This window comes from Neofelis nebulosa, chromosome X, assembly GCF_028018385.1.
Source record: "Neofelis nebulosa isolate mNeoNeb1 chromosome X, mNeoNeb1.pri, whole genome shotgun sequence".
NCBI classification, from domain to species: Eukaryota; Metazoa; Chordata; class Mammalia; order Carnivora; family Felidae; genus Neofelis; species Neofelis nebulosa.
The window spans coordinates 11,285,121-11,309,663 of NC_080800.1; the positions used below are offsets into that span (position 1 = coordinate 11,285,121).

The 24,543-nt window shown below is 39.2% G+C and overlaps 1 protein-coding gene across 3 annotated transcripts in view; it reads left to right on the forward strand.

Annotated features, from left to right (window-relative positions):
• The window catches only part of GLRA2 (glycine receptor alpha 2), a 172,502-nt gene that overhangs the window by 42,311 nt on the left and 105,648 nt on the right, over positions 1-24,543 (forward strand). Inside the window, exons 2-4 of one of the 3 annotated variants that reach the window (XM_058713136.1) lie at positions 709-776; positions 872-939; positions 8,647-8,870. In XM_058713136.1, the coding sequence (XP_058569119.1) occupies positions 937-939; positions 8,647-8,870 (227 nt within the window). In that variant the 5' untranslated portion in view covers positions 709-776; positions 872-936. The remainder of the gene's footprint in view (positions 1-708; positions 777-871; positions 940-8,646; positions 8,871-24,543) is intronic. The other 2 variants (XM_058713135.1, XM_058713134.1) reach the window with 2 other exon arrangements.

Genomic DNA, 24,543 nt, shown 5'->3' on the forward strand with positions numbered 1-24,543 from the left:
AAAGAATCTGTGGCCATACCCCCCTGAACATATCTGTTGTCATCTGATCTCAGATGCTAAGCAGAAAAGGGCCTGAGTAGGGCTTGGGTTGGGGAGACCAAGGGCGAGATCAAGAAAGCTAGCCTCTGGGTCTCTGGAGAAAAAAGTGGACTCTCTTTTGAAAGCATATCTAGGATTAATAGCCCTTGCTTTACAATCCAGACATTAAGTGACATTTCTGTGTTTATTTCTTAAAATCAGCCAATTTTCTTTATTTTTGTATTTTTGTACATCATTTTTCATTGGGGATCAGAGGATATACAGAATGAATGGGCTAAATTCAAAGGTGTCAAGAGAATCAAATGAGACCCACTGATTTAAAGGGTGTCCTGGAAAAGGAGGTGGATGGATAAAGGCCATCCACCCAAAAGGCTATTTTGATAGCAACTAGTGACAATGAATTCAGTTTAATAGTCTCCAGCTTATATTTTCTAAATCCCAAACTCTGCTGGGTAAGTTATTGCTTAACTGTCCTTATTCGAAACACTAGTGGGAATGTTATCACTCTGAACCTCTGGGTACAACATTTTTGATTTTGGTTTTTGGCTTTTTTTTTTTTTGCAATCTCACCATCATTTTTAGTTTACGTTTCTAGTCATTTGCACAGATGTTGACGGAGCTGTATTCTTGCTTCAATGTCTATTGCAATATTCTTATTGCATTCTGCAGGTCCTCCAGTAAACGTTACTTGCAATATTTTTATCAACAGTTTTGGATCGGTCACAGAAACTACCATGGTAAGTGCCACAATGCCACTGGCAAGAGACAAACGTGACTTGATTATGCCATGAACACAACCTGTCAAATTTTCTATTTATTGTTCAACTTGCAGGGCCTCCTGTAAATGTTACCTGCAACATATTTATCAACAGCTTTGGGTCAATAGCAGAAACTACAATGGTGAGTGGGACTGAGCATTGAAGCCATCGTGTGAAGGAATGGGATACAGGATCGAAGAAGCACTGTTTTATATGTGTGAGACACTTACTGAATGCCAATTTCCAAGTTCACTCACCTCTAGAAAGTGATTATTTGTACACTGTCACTTTAGAAAGTCATTAGTCAAGTGTTCATTACTTAAAACTCAATAATATTTTATCTATCATGCCAGAGAAATTTTTAAAACACTTGATGTTTGGCTCGACTTAGGTACAATTATCAGTAATAAGCATCATGTATCATTAAAGATATTTAAATATTTATATCTCTAATGTTTCAGAAATACAAATTTCAAAGTTTAGGGGGTATTTTTTTTTATAGCCAGTCTTTTTCATATAATGGAAGTTTTTAACATAGTCAAGCCTCGGATATGCAACATTAAAGATACATGCCAAGGGGCCGACCTTACACTAAATACACACATGTGTGCGCACACACATGATCTTGTTGCAAAAGAAAGTAGCCCCGAGTCCATAGCAAACACATCATATGCGTGGCTCCCCCTCAAAAAAAAAAAAACAACCCAATAAACATAAAACTAATTATAAGCTCATCATCATGTATGTACAAGTATGTTCCATGTACAGGAAAAAGATTTCAGATACTACAAAATCCACCAATATTTCTTATAAATTTCATGGTGATGGTGTTGCTGTGACACAGCCTATGAGATCAAGAGCCTTACAGTGCTAGGTGATAGTGTGGAAATTGACTTTTGGGTGAAATTTTTTCTTGGTCCTCACACAGTTTATTTTAAGTCCTCAATCAATTGGCAGGTTCTAATTTTCATGACTACGTAAAGTAGCCATATTACCGGATGAAGTCAAAATAAAATATGGTTGAACTTGACTAAGTACTTTGATGGCTGATGTCCTAGAAACACTCAAGTGAAATAATGAGCATAATGCCATTGGGAAGTAAAAAATAGTGTTCCCTTGTCTTTATGAATTTTCTCTTTCAGGCTACTAGGATTGTGTTTAACAAATTACTGTAATTTTTGGTGTCCTCAATGCTAGAAAAAAGTAATTTACCTTTTAGCATTCCTTCTCACTGGCAAAATTAGACATAATGCAACTCCACTACCCATTTTAACATTACTGACACAGCACTGTCCAGAAATGAGCCTTCTGGTGCTTTGACAGGAGGTAGCGCATTAAGAATTTTACTCAATATAGTTTTGATAGGGTTATTAAATGACTCACAAGAAAATGTAAACATGGAAGGACTAAGCCAAGCTCTAGGCTTGGCATTCAGTTTTTGTCTCTCCCCTCTTGGTTTTATCCTGATAACAGAGGGGCAAATCTTCCAGCAGCCCAAATCACTGTCACCAGCTTTACACGATGGCATTCAATGACGATATTTGCACGACCTAATGCTGATTGCATTAATTAGAATCCTAAGTTGCTTTGACTAAACTCCTCATTGCATTTACCCTCAATCAAAAATGTAAATGTGCACCTTTCCAATGTTTATTAATGCAAGAAAAAGCTAAACATTTAAGGAGATAAAAACGGAAACTATAGATATCCTTGTTTTCCTGTGTGTTTAATAGTTACTGAAGGTGCTTAATAAATGGGCTGCTTAGGTGTTTCCTGGCCACTTATTAAGGTGTCCTTTGTCATGTTTCCTGTGAGAAACGTTGGAAATCATTGCTCAAATGTAAAATGAACAGCCTTCTTATCTTGCCGTATCATATAGACTGTATCGCATGGTCAGAAGAGTAGTGGATATTGTGTTTCTTTTATTTCTTAGCTTTTGATGTAATGACCAACTTCATTTGGCTTTGAAAAGGGATCTTTTATTTTCTTCAATTAAAGATTTTGTGTGAAACTAAAATGAATATTTTTTTTGAAACTCTACTGTGCTTAATAAATCCTCATGCCACGTAGGGTAGGAACTGGCAAACTTTTTTCTGTAGAAGACCAGACAGTAAATACTTAAGACTTTGAGGGTCTGACAGTCTCTGTCACAACTACTCCATTCTGCCCTTTTGGCATGAAAGCAACCATAAACAATAGTAAGCAAATGGGTGTGGCTGTACGCCAAAAAACTTTACTTACAGAAACAGGCTCCACCTTGAAAGAAAGGGTCTATCCTCCCAGACCCCTCGGGTCCTACTTGGGAATCTACCTGACACACATGGAATATCATGGCAGCCCAAGCTTCCCTTGCAAAAACCTTGAGATTCTATCACCCATAAATTTACCCACACTTTCACAAAGTTTGACTAAAAGAAAATTGGACAAAAAAAAAAAAAAAGAAACAGAACCAGATTTTTCTCTGAACTGTCTTTAGTAGGAGTCAGAATACCAGACCCTTAGTCTTTATGCACAATAACGTGTGTGGTCACTGAAGACACTGCTTAGAGCTATATGGAAGCAAAAATCATTTTTGCTTTACCTATGTTTTCTGGGATGAATTTTTCCAAGAATGCCTCAGAATTTTGAGTTTCTAAACATGTTGATTTTCCTCTCTTCCCTCATGCCCCACTCTCACTCCATAACCCTGGTCGCATTACTGAAGGATTTAGTTGAGTATTTGATTTGTTTCTAAATAAGAGGCGATGTCATCTCATTAAACTATTGTTGGCACTACCTGCCCACAAAGTATAGGCTCCCTTATAGACCCAATACTGCCTCTCATCCCTTTGATATGTTAGTGTTGAAGATGCAGTTGTGTTATTCTAAGGAATGCTTTTTTATGAATCATTATGATGATATACATTATTCCAAAATACACATTTTTCTTCGTTAAGAGTCATAGGGATCTGTGGCTGGTCATTGCCCACCAACCTTGCGTTAAAAGAATTCAGTGGAACGATTTTTTTGTGGTTCCGAGAAAGGTTATATTTTGTCTTGAGAATGTCAGTTTACCATTTCCTTTTCTTCCTTTCCCCCTTTTCTTTAGCAGCTGATGGCAAGAGAATTTAGAGGAGGGAATACATTTGCAACACCTGCTTTCCTCATATAAAGACATACTTTAGGAATATCAGTAATGTCAGTAAAGGTCACAAGTATTTGCGCGCCACCGGCATGCAGCTCTCCCCAAGACTGGCCATAAGAAAATGAAGAGATAGTCTCCTCAAAGGATGTGATTTGGACCTGTGTGTGCTGGAACACTACCCATGCCACAGTAGCAGATCCTGACTCCCTCCTCATTTAACACTTGAGGTGGGGGAGAAAGAGCTGGAAGGGCCTAAAATGTGTTCACTCAGACAGTATCTCCGGAATAGGAGTCCAGCTCCCCCAAACTTGGCCCCAAGAGATAAGTTCCACATGCTCTGCCGGTGACTGCTGCAGGGTGAAGAGTTGTTTTATCTCAGATCTGAGATCATGTTCCTGAGGAACTGGATGAGTGGTAGACAGCCCCTTAGAAGGATGCCCGCTGTGCTGTAACTGCTGAAATGACACCGTGGGTTCCCTTTCATTCTGTAGCTGCATACGCAATTCAGGAGGAGATGCTAACGTATCAGGAATAGCAGGTAGCTACGTTTCTTATTTCTGACTTAAGGAAGCACCAAGAGTCTACCCCAAGCCTGGCATTTTGTTAAACTGAGATACAAGGTGACCTTGGTCTCTCACACTGCAACGTTAAAGCCTGAATCCATCATAAAACAACTGCACCCACCCCCATAATTTCCAATTCAAGGCTAACTTCCCGTATCAAAGCTAGCACAGACTGAGGAGGATGAAACTTTACTGCAGTGTAGCCACAGGTTAAAACCAAAGTGCCACAGAGGCACTGTGGGGAGTCAACAAAGCATAGCCTTCTTGTTGATAACTTTATAATGTAACTAGATTGAAAAATGTGTATGTATGCAAATAAAAGAGAGCAAGAGTAAGGTTTAATAAGAGTGTATATAAGACATAGTGGTAATCTCTGTGTACAAATGCTAGACCAAATATAATAGTACCAAAATAATTCAATTTAAGGAAACCATCTGTGGCATAAGCATAGCATTAGAAGGTATTAGGAAAAGTGAAACTTTAGATATACTAAACTTGATGTGAGATAATAGTATGGAATGTAGGTACTTGTATTTGTGTTAAGAATATAATAAAGATTATATGACTTACATGCAGCATTTGAAAAAAAATATGTATTTACTCTTATATATATTTTTTAATTTGAATGTTTCCATGACCTAATCTAATACCCAGTCAGTCATAGGAAAACAAATTTTAATACAAGGAAATATGACATTTATTTGACATAGAATAGGTCTCTGGAGAAAGAAGGCAGGAAAAGAAAATTCAGTCTGCATTTAAGCATGTCTCTCAATATTTATTCCCCCTTTAATATTTCATTAAACCTAGAAGCAGACATAAAGACAAAGACAAACTACAGAAGAATATAACTATCTCCTGTGGTTTAGAATATCATGAGAAAATAAACTTAGCTCTACATAAACAGAGATGATGCATGGATAAATCACGTGTCAAGTTTCTACCCTGTATCGAAAATCATAGTAAAGTGAAAGAGTTACAGAGGTCAAAGCCTCAGAAAATCTTTTCTTCGGATACCTATGTCTCTAGTTCCTTGAGCATCCTTTTCTATTCTTAAAGGTTTTAAGGGCAGCTGTTTATTTTAAAATAGTGTATATCATCATAAATAAAATAATCGAAAATTTAAATTCCCATACATTTATATAAACAACAAATACTTCCAAAAGACCTAATAAAAGTCTTATTTCATATAATTTCTGTCATTGTGGCACACACTGTATTTTTCCTCTAAGTTTTCTACTTGTCCTTGCTTACAAATAGGAGGATTCGTTTATTTTAAATGAACTGTTAGACATTTAATGGTTCTATCGTGATGTGATAGATTTAGTACTCTCTTTCAAGTTCTGACATTGGGTGAATATGTTTTATTATTTTCTATATATAAAATTCAAAGTAGGAAACCAGGAAATACTGGAGAAGAATACTCATGGGAAAGACTTTAAAAAAAGATGTACATTAGCTGTGAAAATTTATACTGAATTTTTTTAAAGGTCAATGTTTTCATATTGTATGTCACTAATGTCATATTCTCTAGAGTCTCTCGATACACAGCTTTAAATCATTCTCAGGCTCAAGGGAGGATTGCAGTGATGTTCTCTTGGTGATTTTTCTGCCCAATACTGTCTACCTGGCTTCTCATGGCCTTGCCCATCCCAAGATTGCTTTCTGAGGGGCCCTAATTGTCTTCCCTATGGTCCAAGATATTTAACCCATTCACCTCTATTATTTCTAGCTGTCATTACTTCTCATATTAGAGTTTCTCTACCTCCAGAGCTGTCTGAGGGAAGAGATTCTCTTCTCTCCTACTTCCTACTGAAACACACTCACAGACACCTGCTCCGCTCCCCAAATCTGTTAAGGATAACTGGCTCTCACTATAAGGGATATAATAGGGGTGGATGTCAAACACTGGAGAAGCTGCATTTCCCCCCCTCAGGAAACCTTAATGAAAGCTCACAGTTGATGTATCTAGTGTATACTTTATATGTAAGTTGGATTATTGTATTTTCAATAGCCCCATTTTTGATTCTCCACATATCACACATTCCCACTCTTTATTCACACAAAATTCCAAAGCTTCTGGCAACTCCTGTTGCCAATGAAACACTGAACTGGTAATCTCTTTCCAGTTACAATCCTCTGGTCCCTTTGAACAATTCCAAAAATATGTGACAGGGACAACTTTGAGGTGCTGCCATTCTCTTGATTCAAGCACAGGAGGAGTCAATGAGCAAACAGGACGGGATGGAAGCCTGACTGGGCCCACAACAGTGCCCTTTTAGGTTTGAGAATTTGCCATGCATGCTTGGTAAAATCCCAAATAAAAGTCAGCTGATAAAATTTTCCAAGTTAGAAAGTTTGTATGTTGTATAGTGGAGAACCTTAAGGTTATTCCTTCTAATATTTCAGCCTTTCCAAATAAGCTGGGTTTTGATGACTGATTTTCAGAAATTAGTAACTATTTGATTACTAGCATTCTTTAAGCCTATGCTGGGCACTATTTCCGAGACCTGCCGCCTCCAAAATACTGTATCAGCCTGATAATTAGGATGGCTGTATTTGAAAAAATATCATAGGGGGGCGCCTGGGTGGCGCAGTCGGTGAAGCGTCCGACTTCAGCCAGGTCACGATCTCGCGGTCCGTGAGTTCGAGCCCCGCGTCAGGCTCTGGGCTGATGGCTCGGAGCCTGGAGCCTGTTTCTGATTCTGTGTCTCCCTCTCTCTCTGCCCCTCCCCCGTTCATGCTCTGTCTCTCTCTGTCCCAAAAATAAATTAAAAAAAAAAAAAGTTGAAAAAAAAAATTAAAAAAAAAAAGATTATAAAAAAAAAAAAAAGAAAAAATATCATAGGAATTTGGATAGCTTAGTAATAGGTAGAAGGAACTGGATTGAAGCTCTTTTCCATATACCGTAATCTTTACAACTTAGTATGTTTTTCTTCTTTTGGCCCTAAGGGAATAAACCAAAACTGACCATCCTGAGGTGGTATCCACTGTACCTGGTAGAGTAACCAACTATCCCAGTTTTGTCTGGGACTGAGTAGATCCCATGAATGTGGTACTTTGGGGAATAAAACTGGGAGGTTCTCAGGCAAACCGGGACAAGTTGGTTACCATTAGAGTAAAATAAACAATGACCAAAAATCCAAGCACCAAAGATGTGGAGATGGAGCAAATGGCGAAAAAAGGAAAAGGAAAGAGAGCAAGAAGGAATGAGTATATATCATCTTAAATGACCCTAAGTGTCAAGAGTGGGCAACTATTAGCTCTGAATCATAGCCCCACATGGCTATGGAACACCATTAAAGCCTCTTTTGGGGTCTGCTCTACCAAGCAAAGCAACCATTTCCATGAACCAAAAGATCTTTGAGTAGAAATTCCCAGGAGAGAAGTCACTGCCCCAAGCTGATTTACTGGCAAGGAAGTATACTCCCGGATCAAGTGGGAATGACAGGGTGTACCTGAGTCTCTCACAGGGAGGAGCACCTTTGTCAGAAGGTGTTCGGACTAGGAAAAATGAAAAAGATCTCTGTATTGATGAAGTTTCAAGTCAACTACTGTAGCTACAACCCATTCAGAGAAATGAGAAAATATTTAAGAATTTTAAAAGTAAGTAGCATGATGGAATTATCTTGTCAACACGAAGCATCTCAATATTTATATAGATGGATGTAAAAATATTGTCCCATCATGTCAAAGTTTTATGATAAGATTTCCACTACCAAAAGTACAGAGTGGGTTTCCTTCTGCCCAGAGCATCTGAGCAGAATGAGAATAGAGATCATGTCGTTTCTGATTTGGAAAAGGAATCAGTTTTGACAATCTGCCATCACTGACTTCTGTACTCATGGTTACCTTTCTCTGTGGAAAAATCAGCTTGAGTTAGTATTATTTCCTCTCAGAATGAATAATTTAAACATGAAAAAATTCAACGAAGTCAACCTATTCCATTAGTGTTCTGGTTTGGTTGGGTCTTCTTCTTTTCTCCCCTCTGTTTCCCCTCCTAATAGAACTGAGTAGTTTATTTTGACCAAGATATACACAGCCTGGTTCGTATAGACACCAATACTGCACAAAATCAGGGGGAGGAATGAGGGGGAAGTGTAGATGGACCTCTTATGCAAGACTGGGTGATAAGTAACTCTTATACATGGGGTTTCTATAGGACTACCGAGTGAATATTTTTCTGAGACAACAGTGGAATGATTCACGGCTGGCATATAGCGAGTATCCTGATGATTCCCTGGACTTGGACCCATCCATGCTGGACTCCATTTGGAAACCAGATTTATTCTTTGCCAATGAGAAGGGTGCCAACTTCCATGATGTCACCACTGACAACAAATTGCTTCGAATTTCAAAAAATGGCAAAGTACTCTACAGTATCAGGTAAGCTTCCATTGGCTGCACCTATCTACTTCTCCATTTTCCTTCTGGCCTAGAGCTGTCTGATTCTGGAGGGCAACATGCATATAAATATTTGACTTTTGTGGTCAATTGGTTATCATCTGAATCTTAAAACTGGTGAGAATGCCAGAGATTCCTATGGTCTCAGAAGTGTGATTCTCCACAACAAAAATATATTTGGTAGGATGGTGGGTAGATATCATGTAAATACCTGTATATGTGTATTTTTGATTGCTTCAGTAAAAGGAGTACAAGCCTTTAGTTCAATTAATCATTGAGAATAATGTACAAATTCTCCACTTCAAGTAGTTTTGCCATTCTATAACATGTAACCACACATACAAAAACATTCAATGGCTCAGCATGGTCAGTGACAGTATACTTTGGGCTGGGTGAGTGAAAAACTGGTCCTAATCTCAGATCTGCCTCTAACTAATCACATGACCTTGATCTCTTAACTTCTCTTGGGCTTGAGCTTGGGAGTAGCAAATTCTGAGATTCATTTTTGCTTTTACATTCAAATACAATCTTCTCCAGAATCTTTATCACCCCAAACTCAAAATAGTATTTTTCTTTTCTGAACACTAGTAACAGTTTCTCTGTGAATCTGTAAGGCTCTTATTTCTTCCTACCTCATGCTTTGGCTATTTTTGTGTATGAATTTAGAATAAGAATAGATCTTTTGAATCATACAATCTAGAATCAAATACAAATTTTGCCACTTACTAAGCTACATAACCTGTAACCCTCAGTTACCTAATTATAAAATGGGAAACACTAAATTTATCTCTAAGTATTCTTGTAAGAATGAATAATGTAGAGGAGAGGTCAGCAAATATTTCCTGTAAGGGTCTAGACAGTAATTATTTCAGTTTGTAGACCAGACTGTCTCAACTCCGTCACAACCACTCAACTCTACCATTGTAGCACAAAAGCAGCCAGAGACAATACTCAAACAATTGAGTATTCCTGTGTTTCAATAGAATTTTATTTATAAAAACAGATGGTGGACTAGATTCAGCCCTCTGGTTGTAATTTGCCAATCCCTGATATATTGTGTATAAAAATACTTGACACAGTACCTGACACAGAGTATGTGCTCAATAAATGCAATGGTGGCTGCCTGTATTTTAAAGTTAACATTCTTTCTAAATAGTAAGCTCTTTAAAGCCAAGATATTTGGATTTTGCGCCTTTTGTAACTCCTCCCAAAGGTCCAAGATGGTGTATTGTATATGAGAGATATTTAATACATTAAACAAGCAGTGATGTTTTAAAGATCCTTTATAGAATTCCCCCTTTCTCTCCAATCTTATTATAAAGAAAATGGGCAGCTATCCTTGCAAATAATTTTCAAAAGTCTGTAGACTTACCACCATCAAAAAACTCATTTCACAACTCTATATACAATTTAAGTCTGTACTGTATATTCCATTCTTAACCTAGTAATTTCACAGTTTGCTAATGGCTGACAGACCCAATGCCTTGTGGAATGAAAGAGGCTGCTCATTTGTAACAACTGGCAGAGTCACTGCTTACATGAAGAACCAGGAAACATCCTCTGCTTTATTTTGAAGGAACTTTACTTTTGTTTTTATTTTTCTAAAGATTTTAAGGAAACACAATATTTTACATGGTGAGGTGTTTGGTGTAAGATGCGGTATTGGGCACAACCTAAGTCGATGTGACCTGATGAAATGGGACATATGTAGAGCGTGGTGCTATGGAGGAGAGTTATAAAAAGCAGCACAGGGTATCAGCTGCTCCAGCTAACCCTCTGGGCCTTGAGTGGCACGTGCTCTAGTAAATACCTGGCATCATGCAATACAGAAATAAAACTAGGGTTTTTTTTTTCTGTTCTGTGAAGACCTTTCCATTCTAGAACCATGAAGAAGATGTTTCCCAGACCTAGATCCAGAGGCAATTCTTCTGTCTTTCGTTCCCAGCGTAGCATATTACAAGCTCTGAAATATCCTCACAATTGTTTTGGACTGGGTAGAGTTTGTCCTGTGGCAGGCTGGCTTAGACTTTTCCTTCATTGTGGGTGTTCCATGAAATCAGAGGAAAGATCCTTGGTGTAGAACTGGGCATGTCATTTTAGAGAAACACGGCTCTTGGCAGATTTGAACTACAGGAATCTAATTATCTGCCTGGAAGGATTTTCAATGAGCCAGACACTGTGCTGGGTCTAGAGATCCAGAGCTGAATAAGATATGATCCCTGCCCTGGAAGGGCTCCAGTCTAACAAGGCAGGCAGATAGAAGATAAATTAAGTAATAGGAATAAATGAGGAACAAGGAAAAGAAAAATGGCTCTAACTTTGCAAATGAATGTCATTCAAATATTGTTAGAATTTGGGGACTGACACCTACACACTTGTTTACTTGAGTCACTGGACTCGATTTAACTAGAGGTCCAACTCAAGTTTAAGGCCCTGTGGGTGACAGTTTCTGATGTTTTAAAGGTGCTGGAAAGATCCCTGCTGATGTTTCATCAGGAAGGATTTTCCCTCTACTCAGGCTTACAATGCAAATACCCCTGGAAGAGGGAATCCATTGACCTAAATTCACACTAACCTGTAAGGAGCTGATAGGAAATTTTCTTTCTGATAGTACATTTAATGTCTATGAAGAATAATGAGAATGAGAAAATTGGATGCCTGAGATGAGAAATCAGGATGAAGAGAGTTAAGAAAGATACAAGGAAGGGATACAACGGAAGTACCAAAAATAACATGAATTGTCTCTACCCTACACATTTAAATAATTACTTAAACATTGGTTCACATTAAAAAAATAATGTTCTGTGGTGATGCTTTACATTTGCATTTTCTGAAACCTAAAACAAATTGATGATAGCATTTCATCTATGAACAATCCCATGCTTCCTTAGCTTTGTAGCTTCCCACATGGAAACCAAAGTCTAAGTTTTTGATAGCCAAACAAAACCCAAAGAGAACTATGCAGTCCATTGATGCCATAACGAGCAAGATCACACTTCCCAAGAAGTTTCCCAAAAGGCAGCAGTTTAAAAAAGAGGGGATAGTAGACCAGAACTCCACAAGTGTCCTGCAGATTCAAACACTTGAAGTTTTTTGGTAAGAATCAAGTGAATCTTGTCTATACTTATTTTTATTTTAATGTTTATTTGTTTATTCTTGGGGTGGGGGAGGAGAGAGGAGAGGGGAGGGAGGGAGGGAGGGAGAGAGAGAGGGAGAGGGAGAGAGAGAGATTGATTGAGAGAGAGAATCCCAAGCAGGCTCTATGCTGTCAGCACAGATCCCAACGCAGGGCTCGGGCTCGATCTCATGATCCATGAGATCATGACCTGAGCTGAAGTCAAGTTGGATACCTAACCAACTGAGCCAACCAGGGGCTCCACAAACAAATTTTTTAAATAGGAACTGAAAGTCTTAGTTCCTTGTTAGAAAATTTCTATTCAGTGTTGCAAGACACAGTCTTTACTGGTGAAAAAGTGTCAAATCTATTTTTGTATGCTTCTCTTCTGATTTTTTCTTTAATATTCACTTCCCTAATATGTTTGATCTTACTCCGTTTTCTTTTTAAGTCTTTTTGTTGACCCACTCCATTATGTATTGATCATCCCTGACCAAAGTGTAAACAAAGATACACATCCTGCTTTGTACATTCTTTTCAGAGATAGTCAAATTCTAAATTCATGTTACTTAAAAAGGCCTGAATCCATAGTGGAATAGTGAGGTGAGCCTTGAGTATTGTATATATTATTGCTCAAACAATATCTGTTGAATTGAATGTAATGAATTGCAGTAGAAGTCAGGGCACCATGGCATAGGGTATGCAATATGAAAGAAAAAAGGAGAGGGTGAGTATTTTTGGAGAAGAGCATCTTGTCTCACTTGTCCACAATGTCTTTGCTAATATTTATTTTCTTCCTTTACTTCCCGTTGCTTCTGAAAATTTTCTGCCAGCATTCTGACTTTTATAGCACCATAGGCGTATTTTTTTTTAATCTGAAGGAATTATATTGCAAAATATCTAATCCAACACCTTGTTTTACCAATGAGGAAGTGAATTCTTCCAGCAAGTTAGGTGAGGTAAAATAATGGAGCCCATAAATAGGAAAGCTAGGACAAGAATCAAAGCTCTTCAGTTTTATATAGCATATGTAGCTTATATAGCATATCTACTTTCTGAAAAATTTTGCTATCCCAGGGACCAAAGGGCTGAACAGACCCATTAAAGTCATTAAGTCAACTTCCCTACCTTCAGGCAACCTGTTGAGAACTCATTCTCATTTTAAAGACCTTTAGAAAAGGAGACTTCATATTCTCTCTTTGGATCCTATAATAAGTTAGTCTAGCATTGTACAGAAACTCTTCCTTATATAACTTAAATCACAGTTGTTACATCTTAAATCAGTAGCTTTTCCCTACATTTGTTAACATTATAAACAAACGGCTACCATTTTTGGAAGAATGGAGGGAATTGCCTCACTGTTTTTACTTTCATACATTTTTGTCCCACTAGAGTTAGTAGACATCTGCTTGGTCACCAACACTATGTTGCTGATTTGATTTTACAGTATGTTCCACTCTAGCCCCAAGATGTTCTTCATCTCCCAGTTTTCATTTTGCTGTGTTCTGAAACTTATGATGTTGAATGCTGTCTTGGCTATTTCTGATACTATAGTAGACAAGGGTTTTAGAGTAAAACACCCCTGGGCTTGAGTCTCTGGCCTCAGAACCTGCTGTATGACCTAGGGAGATTTGTTACTCTCTGAACTTCTATTTTTTTCAGCTTTGAAAAAGATGATTTTGGTTAAGAACGTTAGTAGAATACAATATATATTATATGGATACAGGTCAAAAGTGGCATTGCCATATACTCCAGGGCTCTTGGTATTTTCTTATAATTAATGATAGTGTTTTTTGTTCCAGCCTCTAAGACAAAGAGTTAAATGATCAAGATAACTCCCTACAAATTCCAGACAAGGATGGGATGGACCTACTCCTGGAATGTGACCCTATAGAGTAGGGTTCTTAACCTGAGGGCTAGGTGAAAACTCCAGGGGGTCCCTGAATCTCCCTAAAGTGTATGCATGTTTCATGTATTGGGGTAATCAGCTTTTTTGTTTGTTTCTTTAGAGGAAATGGTCCTTATCGTTCTTAAGGAAGCTACCATCTTCCAACTGTTATTTTTGCTTTTATATTTATTGCATGCCTCCAGAATTGGTATATCTGAGGCAAAGTTGGTAAGGAAATATTGTTTGCCTTCAGCGTCTTCTTATTTGACTGACCAGGTACCTATGGGCTTTATGCTACCCTCCAAACAGAGACTCCTCCAAACCATAAATAATTATGGGATTGCTCCTCCACAACAGTACCCCTTATCACCAAGATATCTGTTCCCCTCATCGTCAAATGTTGTCTGACCTGAAACTCATTCTTTTATGGCACTGGAGGTGATTTGCTTGTTAGTCAAATGTTATCTGACCTGAAATTCATTCTTTTATGGCACTGGAGGTGATTTGCTTGTTAATCTCTCTTGATTTGATTCATAATTCTAGGTGTGAATGATTCAGTGTTCCACCTTCCCAGTAGTACTTGAGTTGTAATAGAGAACTCTTGGCGATTGACATGCCTCTCCCTCTGATGATAAAGGCACCACTGAGAGTAGGTGGAGTGTAGATTTCTAGACAGACATCCAACGGTGTTCTGCAAATAATCCTATCTAATGACCAACTCTACCCACACATATAAAAGGCCAACTTTTCTCACATAACCTCCTATCCTTGACTCAGCCTGCAGCTTGATGCAAGAACTTCAGAAGATTCTAACTTTAGTTACAGGATGATTTTTATGGCATAGGAAAAAAGAAAATTCTCTATTTAGATGTCAGAGCTGGAAATAAAATGCAGTGAACTAAGACCTGCCTAAATGTTACCAATGGATACTTTTATTATCTTACTCTCAATTTTGATGAGGCACATAAGCCCATATTTCCTGTTAGAAGACAGTTATGAAAGCTGTGATTTCTTTGTGCATATGTGGACCGTGTTTATCTTTATATCCTATAATCCAGGCAAAATTACATTCTCATTTTCCAATTCTGTGCCCAAATCCTCATTACTTTTGTGACTTGACTTAATGCAGTAATTAATGACTGTAACATAAGCGCCCACATCAGAATTAAGCAGCAAGTTTTTAGAGAAGTGCTGGTAAATGCCATGGAAACCACAAGGATTCCATTCTTCCTAGAGGCAAGCTAGGTTGGGAGGTTGGGAAGCAGTGGCATACACAAACACTGGTTGATTCATCAGGAGCTAAGCAATAGAAAGAAGGTATTTCTGGAGAGTGGCTCTCGAAAAAGGCAACATTGAGGGTAGAAGTATTAGAGTCTAGAAAGTGTGTTCTGTATATGACAGACTCTCTTAAAGTGCTGGAAAGCTCTGTCAAGCTCCTGACTGGGTTCAGAAATACACATATACTTAAGGGCATAATATTGGTTCAAACGCAACAGAGTAAGGATTCTACCCTTGTTTGAAGGAAAAGAGGGGGTTGTGCAATGAAATACAAGGCAACCAGTAGATCTTCCTCCTCTTGGAGGTAACTTTCCACTTCATTAACATTCATCAGAGTTTGCTCTGAAGGTGATGGTGCAAAGAACAGAATACTGAGAAGGTAGCTCAGGGCATCAGGAACTCCACACTTCTTTGCATCATTTACTGTATCCTCCAGGCTCATGGAACTGCCTCTCTAACCCCATCAGTCATTCGGAGTCTTAGTTTCCTTGTCCATAACATGAGATTGAACTAGAAAAGATTAGATAAAATCTGAGGCTCCTTGGAGCTCTAGCATACATCTATAACTCAAAATGATCTCCTTCCCAAACCACAAAATTCCTTCAGGATGAAGAAATAAGAGTGAGTCCTTTGTGTCCCTTGGGGCTTGGGAGTAAGCAAAAGAGGATTCTGAAGTTTAAGGTGCCTCTCTCAAACTACTTTTGGATCTTTGAATCTTTCTCTCACAAACTGAATATTCAACTCCTGAGAAGAGGAACCTGATTTTGGAGTGAGGCAGGGAAGAATGGACTACGTGTAGTTTAAGAGGCAGCCTTATATGCAGTATGTAGTTTACACAATGACAAATACTCAATACCAAACTCCCTATTGAGAAATTTCACGATTGCAAATTAGATCATTTATACCCTCTGATTCACTCAGCAGGAGTATCCATGAGATATTATTTTAGAATGTATTCAAGAATTATGGGTTTATATACTTTTAGACAATTATACAAAGATGGTAGGCTGGGACAATTATTAACTAGATATGTAGGCTAAAGGAAATTACCCGGTATATTTGAGCCAGTGGAGTTGAAGGGTAGATCTGCTATTACTCATTACCTGAATTACCTTGTGGCAGGAAGCCAAAGGAAATTCAGAGGTCCTAGTGAGTCTGTTCAACTTATGTTGACGTGGGCTCCTGCCTGGTCCATAGTGCTGTCTTTGAAAGCCTCCCTGGATGGCATTAATCCCAAAATAAATACATATAATATCACCAGGGCTCCTATGAGACATATGAATTACTCAAGCACATTCTCAAAGCACATAATCCAAAGGAAAGGCAGGCCATTTTAAAATGGGAAAAAAATTATACATCCTCAAAGTTCAGTAGTCTCTCCAACAAGTCTATCCTTGCTTGTGGCATTTAAAATTACAAACTAATGTCTGTACTGAAGAAGATACAACATTTATCACTGGACAGTCATTGAAAGACAGTTAAGGATGTATTGAATTATAAAGTTCTACACATGACACACACTCGGAGCAAGGCCATCCCATATCTGATTGATCATTTCTTCCAAAGGACAGTAAAACAAACAGCTTTAAATTGCTGTTTAACAAGTAAAACAGCTTTATTTGATGTTTCATTTTAGTAGGGATTACACACAGAATGCTATGGGGGTGGGGAAGACATCAGTTCTGAGATTTAGGAAGACTTGGATTCAAACTCAATCTTACTAGGTGACCAGGAGAAGACATTTAACCTTTCTTTGATCTGCAATTTTTCTCAGTTCCAGATTCATACTAAATGTGCAATGGATATCATAATAACCCCAAGTTGGCTATGGGATAAAGGGGAAGAATAGGGGGGAGACAGCTCTCCCCATTCTCCCTAACCCACACCCATGGACATTTCCTTATTCAGTGCCCATTAACACTCAGGCTCCACTCACCTTCCATACTTAGTTTCAAGCAGATGGATCCCCTCCCTGCCTTGGGTTTCCTCCTGTTGGGAGACCTTTAGCTCATGACAGAAGGGATAGTTGCATTTTCTTTCAGATAAGGCTCAGGTCTCCTCTTTATCTGCCAGTTAAAAGTAAATTGAGGAACTGTGCTGGATTTCAAAGTGTTACCTGGTCAACGATGGAGCATCCTACCATCTGACTAGGGCTCCGTTCTCTCTCCAACCTTTCCCACCAGAAACAGCAGCCAGTACCCTCTACCACTGATCACAATAGAACTCTTAATGAAGTAAAATACCAACAAAGTAGCACAATTTTTCTCTCAGATGTTAGCAGATACAAAGCAACTTTGGTTATCTTCAAACCATATCTGCAGTTCACAAGCATTTGTTCTCTTTTGCCAAAAGTAAAATAATCCCAAACAAAATGTTAAGAAAATTATTATACAGTACTTTTAGATATATAGTAACCATGGACATGTCAGTTCTCGTTATTCTCATGTGCAGGCCTAATAACATTTTGTCTTCATGAATATTTGGGTATATAAATAAATTCTAGATATGAAATGGTTTTGAAATTTAACATGTAACTAAAATGTGAACAGTATTAGTTGAGTCTTCGATACTTTGAGTTCTTCTTTCCGGTGGTGTCCAATTTAGCCTTCTCCTATTCAACACCTTCAAAACATTTTTGTTCAGGAAATATCAAAGCATTTGGAAAAGTTTTAGCCACAGATTTATCAGCTGCTCTCCAAGTTGAATCCAATCCATATTTGGACTTAATTAACATGGGCTAACCATATGTGTGCACATTTTCTGAAAGGACCAGGCACAGATGGGAACAGATATTGTATTTCTGTCCTTCTCAGCTAGTATTGCTCAATGCATATGGGTATTTTCTGATGCCTTTATAATGTTTGGTAAACATGGACCTTCCTAGTCAGCCACTGGCATTTTCGTTAGGGGAAAGGAGAACTGCTGATGAACCAGCAGTGATGCAATTTATCTCCTCCAAACCCCAAGGCCAACGGGGAAAAACAGGTCCTCTTCTTCTTTTTTTTTTTTTTTGAAATTGACTAAGAGGATAGAGTCTAATTGTACTGCTTAGAACCAATATGGGGTTTACGTTCTGCCCTAACAATATTGAAAAACGATTGATCTCTGGTGCCCTAGCCACACTATTCTGAGCCGTGTTTTCCATCCAGTTTCATCCTTCCATTTAATAGTCTCAGTATCAAAGTCTGCTCTAGGGGATATCGGTAGGGAATGTAAGAATCCATCAGCTCAAATATGTAAAAGAGGAAATGACTAAGGGTCCTTAAAACATCATTCTTTCACCAGGATTGCATCTTAATAGTCATGGGAGCCTCTCACTAAATGTCTATTATATGTAACAGCTAAGAGAAGGTAGCAGCTAAGAGCAAGGATATGCATTGGGAACTTTCTTGAACTCCTAATTTACACACCACGAATTTGCAATCCTTACTTATGTGGAAGGCCTTCCTCCATTCAGCCACACCTGTGCTTGCCCACAGATTAGGTGAATAATAGCTCAGGGCTGGAGTGAGCAGGACCCTCGCCTATGCTTTTTATGATGAATGAGTTCAAAGCAGCCATTTAATTACAAAGCTTTCAAAAGATGAGTTTAAAAATTTCATTCCTTGCCTGCCTTGCCAAAGTTGGACCAATTATTTTTGTTCTCCATAGATCAAGATCCTTTTGTGGGTACCACGGGTTTTGATTCAGGAGCATCAAATGATTACTACAAATCCTACTTTTCTTTATACACCCAAAGGGCCCGCTCAGGATCTAGGTCTGTAAGGGTATGTCATCTGTTCTAACCAATCAGTGTGAGCACTTATCTAGGCCCCGAGGGAGTAATTAAAAGACTTCTGCTTAATTCAGTTCAGGTATGTCTCACTGACATAGTCTGGAAAGATTCTTTAAATGGATGTTTGGAAACAATTTTAAAAAGTTGAAGAATAAATGCAAACTCTTGGGATATATTCCATTAAAAGAATATATATATAGAAATAACAAATTGATAATATTAAACTAAAAATCTCCTTCAAGAGAGAAACTGTTATTTCAAGTGTCTGATATGCACAGTGCCCAATAAACACTTGTCAAAAACTGCTGAATGGATGTGCTAGATTACAACCCAGGTGGAATTCTGTAACACTAATTCCTTCTCCCTATGGACCTGGTGCTTGTCCTCCTCTGTGCTGTCCTCCTTCCTGACAAGTACCATGAGCTTCTCAAAATTTATAGCAGAGGTTCATTCAATGCATGTTACAGCCACCTCCCCAACTTCCTTTGAAATTTCTCAGTGGCTCATTTTCTAGTCCAGAGACTAGGGACAGTGGTGCCCCGACACACTGCCACTGCCCTGACTACCTTTGCATGTTCATGTGTTTTAATAGGCATGGATTTGGTTTCCTCTCTGCTGCACATGGAAACTGTCCTCATACCCTGCTTGGCATCTATCCCAGTTTCCTGGACACACCCACCATATTCTTGGTTGCCAGAGGACTAAGCTTGGTTTCACTGTCTTGGCTTGACCAGCATGCCTCTCTATTGTGACTGAGGATCACAATTCACACCTCTTGTCTCACAGCCCCTAGTACAGTCACACAGAACCCTACTTGAGCCTAATTGTCCTGCCCTGGTATCAAGTAGAAAGTAGTATTTCCCAAAAAGAGTGTTAGCATTACTGAAAAATTGAAGACCCCTTTCTCAATCCCCTTTCCTATTTCCCTTTCAAAAATTTTCTCCTTTTAATCTATCATGGTGACAGTAATTGGAGTCATCCGTTGGGACATACTAAAGTGGTGCTTCTTAAAATTTGCTCCAGGACACCAGCATCAGTATTATATGGGGTGCTTATCAAGAGGGCTAGAGAACTTGCATTCATATGCCCTTCAGATGACACTTAATGCCCACCAGGGTTTAAAACCCACAATGATAAAGGTTTCTTGGTCAGACAACCAGCCTGGCAGTGTCTTTAAATCCACTAACTCCCTAACTCTTCCCTTCCCTCTCTCCATCTGTGGGTTGTATTAATGATGCACTTTTAACTTGACTTCTAACTTGCCCCCAGGCTAATTTCACTTAAGGTCTAGGTGGCTGAAGATGACACACTTGTTTGATACTTGATGTATCCTATCAAATCTCCCTGGCATTAGAATGTCACATGGTTCAGATATTTCAAAGTACAACTCAGAGGAGAGATTCAACAAACCTACATTATATCGTAAGGCTGTTCTTATGTTCTTGGGGGAAAGAGTGGATTGTGTTCTAGGATGTTGGATGACAAAGTCCAATGGGGGGAGTAAATATCTCACCTATATACCTGGATTGCCAGAAAGTTCCTATTTTAAGTAGCATTATTACTTGCATTGAAAGTTTTCACTATATTCAAGAGTGTAGGGGCACCTGAGTGGCTCAGTAGGTTAGGTGTCCAAGTCTTGATCTCAGCTCAGGTCTTGATCTCAGGGTCATGAGTTCAAGCCCCACAGTTGGTCCGAGCTGAGTGTGAAGCCTATTTAAAAACAAAAAAGGGTGCAAATTGGCCTATAAGAGGAAATCCTGTAAGTTGGTCACCTTCACTTACAGTTTAGAATCATAAAAATTTTGAGCAGGATAGGGCTGTGGGTAGGTGGAGAATGAGGCCAGAAACTTAGTCAAGGTCAGATAGCTCTTTATGGGTAAACTACGTCTACCACCCAGGTCCCTTCTACACTGTGAGGCTTCTACTCTGTGAGGCTACCACGGGAGGCTAGAGGAGTTCTTAAAAGAACAAGTCATGAGAAGTCTGGATTTCTGAAGAAAAATGGAAGAGGTATTCCTGCTTTCCTTAGAAAGCAACTAAAGTGTCTATAATCCACTCTCCTGACTTCACAGACAAAAGAGGATGAGAAATTAGTAAGAATTTTTCCTGAGGAGAAAATGTAGTAGAGTGGAAAATAATAAATGGATCTGACACCAGTTAAAGTTTGGTTCAAATCTAACTTGGGTCACTTAAATAAAGGTTTTGTGACTTTGGGAAAATGGCTTAATCTCTAAGCTTCACTCTGGCTGGCTCAAAAACAGAGAGAATGCTGTCTGCCTTGCGTGAGAGTATTCCATGACTGTAAACCAATAAGAGTGCTTGGCCTACAGCAGGCGCTCAGAGAATTATGATTGTTAAGAGCATCACTGTCCTCACTAGATTTCTTTAAACGTTGTTTACTTACTTTGAGAGAGAGTGAGAGAAAGAGAGCATGAGTGAGCAGGGTAGAGGCAGAGAGAGAGGGAGACAGAATTCCAAGTAGGCTCCATGCTGCCAGCACAAAGCCCAAAGCGGGCTCGAACACATGAACTGTGAGATCATACCCTGAGCTGAAATCAGGAGTTGGACTCTTCAACCAACTGATCCTACAGGCACCCTGTCATCACTAAATTTTTATTTTTCCTTATTAAGTATTTTAATGCAAAAAAAACCCCACCACAGGTCTTACCCCTCTGCTGGGTTTTGTGGTGTGCTACATAGAGGATGCTCAACGTAGTCCCTAACAGAGGATGATAGCAATATACCAGAGACTCCCTTGCTTATCCTGAAAAACACAAAGCATCCCCTTGTCCATCCTCTCCAAGAAAGGCATACGACTGTAACCATTAGAATCAACTCTACCAAAATAGTACATTGGTAATCTTTGCTTCAGGTAAGCAGATCACTCATTAAAATTTGTATTTCTACCTGAAAACTCGTTTCCCCTTCAAATGGCTTTTTTTCCCCTCAAGAATCTCTCCCTAGGAATGAACTCCCAAGTCTGACACCGAGTTTCTTATGAACCAGTAGTTGCTTCATGAATCAAGGAGCTTTCCAATGGAAAGTTAAGTGATTAATTTGCATCTGTCTAGCAATGTGAGAAAAGTCTGCTGTGGACCCAGCTATCTGTCCAAGGCTCAAGGACAGGTGGCCTGAGCTTCCTAATTTTCCCTCAGCTTGATTTGCCTTATTTCTACTGAGAACCTGCTAGCAACTTACAGAAGGGGCAAGCAAGCTTTGCCAGCTTCCTCTATCTTTTAATTTGGCAATACTCTCTGGGCTCTGATGACCGGGTTCTTCTCTTCTAAATCCGTAGTCCTTTCCCATTTCCACAGAAAAGCCTGGATTTCTCCCATAGGACTTCAGGATGCCGACTCATCCATTTGGTCAACAAATATTTATTGAATGTCTGCCCCATGCCAGGCATCATTTTACATGGTAAATAACACAGTCCCAGGCTCTGTGGATCATGCACTGTCATACGGGAGAAATACATGGAAAGCTAGCTGAAACACTTTACAAGGTCTGCATCTGTTAGTCATTTAAACTTTGAGTAAGGTGTAAACCCAAGAGCTAGTCTTATGGGCAAAGTGAACTAGACAGGAGAGGGAAGGGAAGTGAGGTTTTTGGGAGACTCACTTCCTGTGTTTCATTTTATTTATTTTTTTGCCTTTAAAATGAAAATGTTTGCTCAGCCTTCTTACACTCAGGAAAGTAACCGGGCCCCTGCTAAAGGAACTTTACTCTCTACCTTGTGCAAACAGGAGCATGGGTGCCCTGAAAGCATGTATGTCAACCACAGTGACAGTGGGGGAACGTGTGATAATGCTTCAGGAAATGAGTTCTTCAACAAAAATCAAATGGAAGATGGGTGGCCTCAGCTCAGTGCCTTCAGGTGCAACGGCCTTAATATTTCACATCATGGAGAAGAGGCGAGCATATCTGATATGCTGTAGGCAGTGTCTGCCAGCAAAAAGTCTGAGTTTCAATTAAAATATTTAATTCTGTAAGACCCACCAAAAATAGATGGAGAGCCAGAGTAAAGAAGATAAAAATTGTTCACGTTTCAGGATAATGTTGTATGTGTCAGTCTCATTTGGTGCCATTTCTACAATTCAGTAGAGATGAACAGAATAATATCAAGCTCATCCCCCCTCCCACAAAACTCACATTTTTAAAAATAAAAAATAGCTTAAAAATAAATGTAGTGGTAGTTCCTTTTGAAGGTTCTTGACAGGGAAGAGAACACAAGGGAATGTTCTGGGGTGATGGATATATGCTAAATCTGGATCTGGGTGCTTTTTAAAGAGGTGGATAGAGATGTAAAAAGTCATGCTGTAACTTAGGATTTATATGTTTTCACTGGGTTTAACGTATACTTCAATGAAAAAGAAAAAAATAAGTGAAGGGCAAGTCTGAATTTTAGGCTTGCAGATGTGTGGTAAATGAGACATCATAAATTATGGGCTCTGTGACCCATGAAGGGATTGATTACGTCTTTACAAAGGCTTCCCATTTGCTCAGCTAATGACACGATTTAGCAAACTATTAGCCGTTAACTTTTCTCCTTGTATTGGTGCCCATTGGGTTCCAATACAAAACCTATATGGAAAGGAAATTAGAAAAACAAATGAGGAAGAAGAAGAATACCCGCTGAGTCCTCAGCTGAGGCAAAGCTCACAGATAGTTTCAGGCTTGTTGGGAATTTCTCAGTGGGGTTCTCCACAGTTTTGACCCTAAGAATTCTGGGTCCCTGTAGGATTGTGAGATCTTCCGCAAAGGCAAAAATCATCGTGTGTGAGGCCACTTCTCCCTAAATGTAAAAAGTTCACTTCAAAATAAAAACATTTTCAGCAAGCCTATGATTATAAATATTATATAATTTCACCCATATGTGGAATTGAAGAAGCAAAACAGATGAACATAGGGGAAGGGAGGGAAAAATAAGATAAAAATAGAGAGGGAGGCAAACCATAAGACTCTTGTTTTTACTGTTTATTTTTGAGAGAGAGAGAGAGAGAGAGAGAGAGAAAGCAAGGGAGGGGCAGAGAGAGAGGAAGACACAGAATCTTAAGCAGGCTCCAGGTTCCCAGCTGTCAGCACAGAGCCCGATGCGGGGCTCAAACTTGTGAACCACGTGATGTGTATTTATTTTTGAGAGAGAGAGAGAGTGCACGTGTGTGCACACATGCACAAGGAAGGGAGGGGCAGAGAGAGAAGGAGACAAGAGAATCGGAACCAGGCTCCAGGCTCTGTGCTGTCAGCAGGAGCCCAATGTGGGGCTCAAACCCACCAACCAGGAGATCATGACCTGAGCTGAAGTCGGACTAAAGACTGAGCCACCCAGGCTCTTAAATACAGGGAACAAACTGAGAGTTGCTGGAGGGGAGAAGGGTGGGGTGATGGGCTAAATTGGTGATGGGCATTAAGGAGGGAGCTTGCTGGGATGAGCACTGGGTGTTATGTGTAACTGATGAATCACTAAATTCCACTCCTGAAACCATTATTACACTACATGTTACCTAACTTGGATTTAAATAAAATTTGTAGGGGTGTCTGGGTGGCTCAGTCAGTTAAGCATCTGACTTTGGCTCATGTCATGATCTCACAGTTGGTGGGT